General features: G+C 35.0%; 2 protein-coding genes across 2 annotated transcripts in view; both read right to left on the reverse strand.

Moving 5' to 3' along the window:
- Positions 1 to 9,292, reverse strand: part of LOC144548530 (uncharacterized) — a 99,880-nt gene that overhangs the window by 32,081 nt on the left and 58,507 nt on the right. The window lies entirely within an intron of this gene.
- On the reverse strand, positions 1,834 to 3,900 carry LOC144548335 (scarecrow-like protein 9). Its single transcript, XM_078297007.1, has one exon. The coding sequence runs from the start codon at positions 3,898 to 3,900 to the stop codon at positions 1,834 to 1,836; it is 2,067 nt and encodes a 688-aa protein (XP_078153133.1).

A 9,292-nucleotide genomic window follows, 5' to 3' on the forward strand; every position in this document is an offset into this window, starting at 1 on the left:
CCTCGAATTTAGTTAACCCAAATTCTAATAAGACAGTTTGAATCTAAAAAAAATATATTTTATTACCTCGTAGGATATGGACTACAATTCCTTCGGCATCATCTACATTAATTTTTTTTTTTAAAAAAAGCATATTTTGAATGAATGCAACTCGGCCGTCTAATTTTAAATGGAATCAATCCAGCTCTTTTAATATTAATATAGATTTAGTTTGTACGGATCTTAAAGTAAATCAGACAATTCATATACATTAATTCAAAATATTCCTTTTTGAGTTAATACAGAGGATATGAATTCAATTCCTTTCACACTAGATAGATGCTTGCAGTACAGTTTGCATAAACTTCAAACTAGGCGCAACTATGGCTTCAAACTAGGGTTTCTACAATTCCAAATCCACAACTTTTCATTTTTTAGATTGTATGAATGCTATGTTACCCTGACACTTCTAGAAAACCATCGTACTCGTGTCCGACACGTATTCGACACCGATACGTGTACGATACGTATCTGACACGCCAGATAGCTTGTCAGGTGAGCTGGCGTGTCCCTACCCGTCTTTTATTTCCTAAATTAAGGGCTTAGACTTACAATATCTTTTAACCTAGACCTGTGTACTCTTGGACATGCGTTCATGAAGCACACAGCTGTATAGACGGTATAGTCTTATAATTGCTGTGCATTTATTAGTTTGTTTGTTGTGTTTAATCTAGCTGCCTACTAGAGTGTAAAAAACGTGCTGTGCCGTGCCGTATCGTGATTAACATGCTATGATTTTGATCTCGTGTTGTGTCATGATTAAGTTATTTTTTCACGTGCCATACCGTAATTGAAATGTCAAAGGGTGGTCACCGCACACAAATGGTCATGCCACATGAGTCACGTCGTGCCTAAACGTGACTCACGTAACTATTTAATCATAATTTAAGTTACTTTATTCAAGTTTCACCATTTGATGAAGATCTAATAGTTCTAATTACATGTAACTCGCAGGAACACGTGTCGTGCCGTGCCATGACTAAATATTTTGTATGTCGTGCCAAATTTTCTAAAATAATCACGGCACGGAACACGCGAGTCATGGTATATAACCGACACACGTGCCTACTCTCGCACTCTTCTATTAAATTATTTTATTAAATTATTTTAGGTTGATTTATTTTTAGCTTTTTAGCATTCAAATACTAAAAAAGTTTGTGGAAAATGATAAATTGAATAACCTGTTTTTTAGGTAGATTGTTTAAGAACCCAACAAAACTGTTTTAAATTAAGTTTTAACAAAAATCTTCCTAACAACCATTTACAGTCATATCATGTACACATCCCAACAACTCAATTACACCTTTCCTACATAGCTCATCAATTTCCAACAATTTTATTCGCAGTTTAATTCTGATATGAACGAAGATCATGTACAGGTTATAATTAGGATTAGATCTTTGAATACCGGTGAAGGCCATAAGAAATGCATCAGTCACATGGATTGGGAATCCAGAGTCTCGGTACGTACATTTCATCTAGTTGCTGATGAGCACGTCACACAGGTAAATTTGTGCTATTTTAATTATGAAGCTCTTTTGAAATATTGTTCCTAATTTCTTTGAAATTTTGGAACATTTCGTGTAGACTTACAAAAAAAATAAAAAATACTAAATAAAATATATATGGATATCAATTAAAAGTACACCAATCCAGAAACTTTGGAACAATTCGTGTAGACTTATACAAGCTCCATTTTTCAAATTATTAGTGAAAAAGAAATAAAATGCTTAAAATGATACATCAAAACCATTCACAAAATATAGCTAATTAAGTTTATCATGCATGCCCGTACTATTTAGTCTGGCAATGAACGCTCTCATCCTCATTTGAGATCCATGTGGACAACCCAAATATGACTGTTCCTTTCCATCCCAATAGAAGCCATTTGTTAGCTTCTTCAATAAAAAAGTCCTTGTGGTAAAGCTCTCTCACTGTTCTCTTTATCTTTTTCTTGATCAGTGAATCTACCGGCAACTGCACAAAACCGGCCCGAAGATTCCTAGCTTGCCACTGCCTATACGTCTCAGGCCTATCCACTCTCTCAGAACCCTCACAAGCTATTGCATTAATTGCGTTCGGACTCGCAAAATTTCTTTCTATATGGAGCCTCACCTCACTCTCTCGAGGCATATTTGACTCAAAAATATCCAAAACTGAAGAGAACTTGGACAAAACTTCCTTAAATCGGGTTGTATAGAGCGGCGTACTATATGAGCCATTAACAATCCCATGAATAAAAACACGTGGTTTGATCTCCCTTATGATGCTTAGAACTTTATCCCGAGGGCAGCTCATGGAAATTGTCTCATCAGCAAGCTTTTCAAGTTGATACAAGCAATTTACTACTAAAATCTCATCTTTCTCAATTTTAAGATCTTCTATTCTAATGTTCTCCCATGTGGATGCTATACCTTGATACTTGAGACGGATATTAAACCTCTGAGCATATTCTGACAACCGCCTTCCTGTCTCTTCAACTAATTTGCCTGGGCGAAATCCCTTTTCCGGAAATTCTATTCCAGTTATACGGATTTTAGGCGGCGTACTTCCTAAGCTCAAGAGACGTTCAAACAAAGATGCCCATAAGAATCCCATGTGGATTCCGAAGTCAATTATGTGAACCTTTGTGGCATTTTTTGAGACGTTAAGGATTGTTTGGTTAGAAAAGTAATATGATGCCCTAAAAAATGGGCAAATTGCATGATAAACTCGGAATGCCTTCAAAAACTCGGTCACATTTCCTTGACTTGACAATAGTTCACGGTAGATGTCACTTCCCGTACCAACTAAGCGTGCCTCGAGTGCATTCACCACATAATATGCCAAACGTTGGTCGCAGTCTCCCCTAGGGGATGCGTGTTTCCTTATTTGCTTGATGAGTTCAGAGGCCTTGTTGTAATCATCAGCAGAAACTGCTTCAGAACAGTGCATTAGGAGAGAACAAAGATTCACCATGCCATCTCCAATTTCCTCCTTTCCTAATGCCTTCTTAGTTCTTATGTCCACCTGACGCTCCAGTGACTCATTTTTCATTTCTTGTTTCACAATTTCACGTATGGAGATTACCTCTTTCTCATATTCACTACCGTGGGAAAGGAGAAATTGATCCAAGTTCTCATTTCTCGCCGGTTCATTTGAGGAAACTGCTTGGTGCTTGCAAGCTCGGCCCTCTGAAAGATCTGATTCTCTACCATTAAGAGTACTCCTTTTTGTATAGGTCTCGTAACATGCATATTTGTTCTCGCTGACGTAGTTTGTTTGGAGTTCTTCATGAAAGTCAATTGTATTTGGCTCTAAACCAACAAACAACTTTTCAACTGCTGGAAGAAACTTCCTTGCTTCTTCAGCACCCTTTTGGACTTGCGTGGCTGGAAAGTTCTCCATAAATAAAGAAGATATACTTTCATCACTGGTCAAGAGGGGTCTCAAATTACTGTGTGTTGGCACATCATTTTCTGAAACACTTTTAATAGTATTACTGGAACCAATACTTATAGTGTTATCATTTTGAGGCGGATGGAATTCGATCAAGGTAGGTGAAAGAGTGTACTCTTTTCCAAGGAGATCATAGAACGATTTCTCAGTTTCTCGAATAGCTGCCTCTTCTTGATATAGGTTTATATCATCATTTATATCTTCTTCTAACAGAATTTGGCCTATGTAGTTGATTACTGCATTGGACGTGAGATCACAAACCTCTTGGCATTCTGGTGTGACATTCTGGTTTATGTTGTAATTCGAAAAAATTGGTGGTATTGTCTGGTAACAGTCAAAAACAGCTTGTGGTGCATTCGGTGTATCTTGGACATAATTCCCTTCTTCTTGGGAGTTTCCATGGCAAAGCCCTTTTGAAGCCATATGAAATTATGTTGTAGAATTTGTGCTTTCCGAGTTGCAAACTGCCAAGTAACTGCAATTTTCACCAAATTAATTGTTCAATTTCTCATTGCAGAAAAGACGGTTACAAAGGAAATAGTAGAATATCAATGGATATAAATCCAAAGTTATAAGGTAAAAAAAGGATATGAGTGAATTGGCTATAAAAAGAACTTGCAATTACTTGGAGAAAAAAATTGTTGGAATCTTAGGCTGTTTGCAACTTTGCATGTCATTTTTCACATCAATTCACATCGAAGTGAAGCAAAGAAACTGAACTGAAACATTAAAGTGAAAAACAAAGGGGAAGAAGAAAATTCGTGTAATGCTTTTCTCTAGCATCCTTGGATGAGTCGGGGTATAAATAATTCAGGTTTCTTTGGTCTAGACTTGAAGTTTTGTTATAAAAGAATGTGGCTGTTACGTCTTCATTCTGTATTGAGCAAATTGGTTCTGAATTTCTGATTAATAGGATTACAATGGAGATGTCCATTCTAGACTCTACTGGAAGTCAAAACACAATCAGAGACTCAAAGAGAATTGTAGATTCAGTTACAGGATTAGTTAGCAAAACAACATTCTGTTAGTTAGCTTAGAACGTAAGATTATGCTGTAATCATTCTCTATATAAGCCAGATGATTGTACATGTAATTGAGATAACAAAGATTGTTTCACTTCCTTTTTTTATCTCTATTTCTATTTTTTTATACTGATTATTCTATTTTCTCACCATCATGGCTATGAAAATCAGAATTAGAATCGGTAAGTTGACCACAAAATCAAAATCGGGTGAATTGGTAGGAATCCATTGAATCGGATTGGAAACTCAGATTTTTTTGAAAAAAATCTTGTTTTGTATTTAAAAATAGGAAAAATAAATTGTAAAAAAATAATTTCTCCAACAATTATGTTAAGACAAAAGATTAATGTAAAACATAAATTATTTTTATGGATGGTATTATAAAAAAAATGTAGAGTACGTACAAATTAAATCTTTGAATCATTGAAAATAATAAAAAATATTTCGTTGATACTAAATTATTTTGCTTGTGTAACATTCGTGTTGTATATAGTCATAAAGTCGATTGATACGGTATTGAAATATTTTTGGTACAACACTACAAAGAGTGGGACTGTTCTAGCTAATTAGTAAAATGAAGTCTGAGCTAAAATAAAAATTTAACCGAAAAATAAGTATTGAATAAGAAAAGATCCAAACAAATCAGCTCATTTTCTTTGAATTGCAATTACTGGTCCCATCGTCAGACTTTTCTTTTCTCCTCTCTTTCATTCTATTTACGAAACAGAGTCATTGCAGATATGGAAAACAGTTAAATATGCAGAATCAGTCAAAATTCAAAAGAAATCGGCTCAGAACTGAAGAATCAGACTACCTTGAACCAAATCAGTTAACTCTGCCGAGTCAACATGATTCAACCGATTTTCAAGGGAAAAAATGCTCAGGCCGGAAACTAAGATAAATATCAGCTCGGATCCGGTCGATACAGGTCCTACTCGACGGATTTTCCAAACCATACCATCCCAAAGTTAGCTCAGATTAAAATCAAGAGAGGTCATCATAATATTTGACTCACATCAAAGTTTTAACAGCCTGAAACATAACAAACTTACTCGGAACTAGGGCATCTAATTATGACATTACATGTCACATATGCCAAAATAAATTTGGAAGGCTCCGTTCTAATTTTGAGGTTTATGGGTGTCCGAATTGCAATAAACTAGTTAGATGTTTGCACCGGTTCGGTTTAGTGTTTTTTGGTGTTAAAGCTGATTATTTTGTGGTCACTAGTACCGGCTTTGGTACTGGAAAATAAGGCTTGAGTGGACCGTTGAGGGACGGTCAACGGTGTTGTAGATAATATTTTCCTTTTGTTTCTTTCATTGCTGTTTGGTTGATGCATGGGTATGTAATTGTATTCTTTCAAAAAGAGAAAGAAAGCATCTTACATATGCTTTGTTATGGTAATTAATATGTTGGAAGAAATAATTTCATGACAAATATACCCTGAAAATAATAATGTCCGGGGAAATTCATTAGCAGAACAAAACTGTAAATATGAGGTCTATATATAAAGCCGTACCTCTCTATCCGTAGTCCCTCTGCAGCTCTGCTTGCTCTGCTTTCTCTCTGTTGTGAATATAGAAAACACTTCCCTGTATGTGTATGCTAAGACCTCTCTTCTTCTACCTACCTCTCTGCTTTCTCTCTGCAAGCTAGTGGTGGGAATGAATTGTAGAAAAATCAACTAAGACGGAGGAGCTTAATATAAGATTCACATATTATCCATTGCTCCGTATGATGACTGGTGTGGCGGGTTTAACAGAATTAGTCTTAAGCCCGTTATCGAATGGAAGAAGATTTCGTGACATGACCATTTAGATCATCTCCATCACAGCAATTCATTAACAATTAAAAACAGCTTCATGGCACTAAATAAAATTAAACCAATCTTAATTTCTAAACCTCTCCACTCCTAAAATTAACTTTCAATTTCTAGGGGAATTTCACGTATATTCCTCAAAAACATCAAAATTACGAATTTCCTCCTCTAAATTCTGAAATTATGTATTATCTCCTCTAAACTTCAAACATTGACAAATTTACCCATTATATTGTTTTTTTATATTAAAACTCAATTTAAATTATAAAATATCCATTTTATCCTTTATTAAAAGCATAAAAAATTTGTGGTTTGTTTAAGAAAAATGTTGGTCTTATATTTTATCGGTTTTTGAGTACAAGTGGTTTATTTTTTTACTTATGTGAGATAAATGATAGAGGTGTCTCACAACGAAGTTTGTCTTTTTCTTCTCTGAGATGAATGATAGAGATACAGTAAGAAAGAGTTTATAAAAAAAAAAAAAAGAATTGAGGCTTAGTATATTATTAGAGGCATTCCCCCTAATAAAAATCAAACAAAAACGGTAGAAATATATATTAGACTTTTTTAAGGACCAAAACAGAAACTTCGCTTCCAGTTTTCCATGTTGATATCGCACGAGCTGACGGCTCGCCGTTCGCTGATTAGATAAACAGCAGAAAACTGAATTCATTTGAAAGTCTTTCACATATACTCTTTTTTCTGAGGCATTTCACATAAACAGCAGAAATTGCTGAGGCATTTCTCACTGTTTTTTCTTTTCACTTAATTATAAAACAAAATAATTTTCACCACTTGTCATGTGGCAATTTCTATCCATTTTTTGATTGACTCGGCATTGTATTGTCTGCTGAAGGCCAAGTCAACTTCAAGATAATGGATCAATTAATTTTTAAAGAAAAAGATCAGCCAATCTTTATTTATTCTGAAATTATAGAGGAGTTCACCACTTGCAAAATCATAAGCAGCCTTGATTCTTTCTAGGTACTCATTATTTGGTCCAAAGCTTGTAAGTTTGGAATTCACTGACAATTACCTAAACTGGTGTTTTTTTTTTTTTCAGTTTTTCAATGAATAATCTAAGAGATCCTCTGAGACACCAAATATTTTATTCGATTGAAACTACAATTTTGCAAATAATCATGATACATTCTTTGCAAACGTGATACAACCATTGGCTAGCACCAGAAAGGTTACATTTTATCAATTATTGACATCACGAATTTCCTTTTGTTAAGCTCCAGCTGCAACAAAATCAAGCCAAAGTATTATATACATTGGAGGTTCCAAGTATATAATAAACTAATAAGGAGGGTATGTACACACTCCGGAGTTACTATGAAAATGTTAATCATTTCTTGCTTGATATAAGCCAAAGTAACTAAATAGTAAATACACCTGGGTGCTATTTGCAAATAAGCCAAAAATATTCAGAGCTAAATGCAAAGGTAAGAACTGAGAGGTATTAAGTACGTGACTGGGGGCTGTCTGATGCCTGGTCAGAGTCAACCGATTTGCATCAAGATTTGTACACACTTGATCAGCATGAATCTTGATGCAAATCGGACGGCTCCGACTGGGTTGATCTGATGCCCATTAGACCACCCCCACTTGCATTAGGTACTGGCAAAGATGGAAAAGTTTTTTGAGTGCAAGTGTTGAAAACCCGAAAGTGAATACGTTGACATGGTGGCCACAATCTCTCATGATATCTAGGTATTTGCCAGTGTGACAAGATACAATTAAAAAAGAAACATGTCCTCTTCTTTGCTCGGTATTCCTTTATTTTGTGTTGCTGCCATGCTGGGTTCATCAAATTGCACTTTAAGCAATCAGTAAATTCAGAATTCAAATTTCTACCAAATGTCTAGACCAGTCAAGAATTGTGCAAAATGGGCCAATCAAACTGAAATAAATCTCCCATTTCATAGGCATATAATTGATTGCGAATTTTCCATTGAAATTGATATGTATGCAAGATGGAATAAGTAAAAAAAATTAAGCGATATGATAAATCATTTACAATGATTTTAAAGACATATCCAGTCTTTTTAAAGTACCCATATAACCAAACCCCTTTTTTTCAGAAAACCATGATCACTACTTGGACCATATGATTTCAATCGAAGAGTACAGATTAAATAACTGCAATTAAAATATAAGTCAGAAGTTCAGAACTAACAATAACATTGATAATTCAGCCTCAATTTAGGCTACTTACAAGAACATTGGTACCCAAGGTAGAGGCAAAGTATGAAGGACGAAAGCTTAATATGGTTTCAAATGATATTTCAATTTTGTGGACAATCATTTCCCCATTTCAATAGTCTCCCAGTTTTCACGAATGGATATTAATTGCTAAAACCTTTGTGAAATTGAGGAAGATTTGCATGGTACAAAATTTGAAATTAGAATTCAAATGTTAGTGCAAGTTGACCCCCCCAAACACCAGCTTTATATGGCTGAGGATTAAGGGCCAGTAGTGGAGTAGCTGCTAGGTACTGGTACATTAATTGTACCTGGTAAGTACTTGATTAGCAAGTTGGATGCAGAACGACTGCAAGTATAAAACAATCAAATCACACAGAAAATTAAACTAAATGCATAATTAGCAAATAAAACATTACAAATTATAACAAAAAAGAACAGTGAAAAAAAATAAAGAATTCATCCAGAATAAGAGAAAAATTCAGAAAGGAAGTACAAAAACTTCAGTTAATGGCACAACAAGCTGCCCGAAGCATAATAATTGATTATCTACATTAAAAAAAGCCAACTTCAACCTGATTTGGCACATAAATAATTTGTCTTACCACTTGTCTGCTCCATCAGATCTCTCGCATCATCATCTCGTCCCATTTTCAAAAGCAGTTCTAATACTGGTGCAGAGGCAGCTAAATCGGGTTTCACCCCTTCTCGCTTCATTTTGTTCAGCACACACATAACCTCATCTACTTTACTCTTCTTAGCA

Source organism: Carex rostrata, chromosome 33 (assembly GCF_964058835.1).
Source record: "Carex rostrata chromosome 33, lpCarRost1.2, whole genome shotgun sequence".
NCBI classification, from domain to species: Eukaryota; Viridiplantae; Streptophyta; class Magnoliopsida; order Poales; family Cyperaceae; genus Carex; species Carex rostrata.

Coding starts and splice junctions, on each gene's coding strand:
- LOC144548335 (XM_078297007.1), bottom strand. CDS start 3,900: ATGGCTTCAAAAGGGCTTTGCCATGGAAACTCCCAAGAAGAAGGGAAT.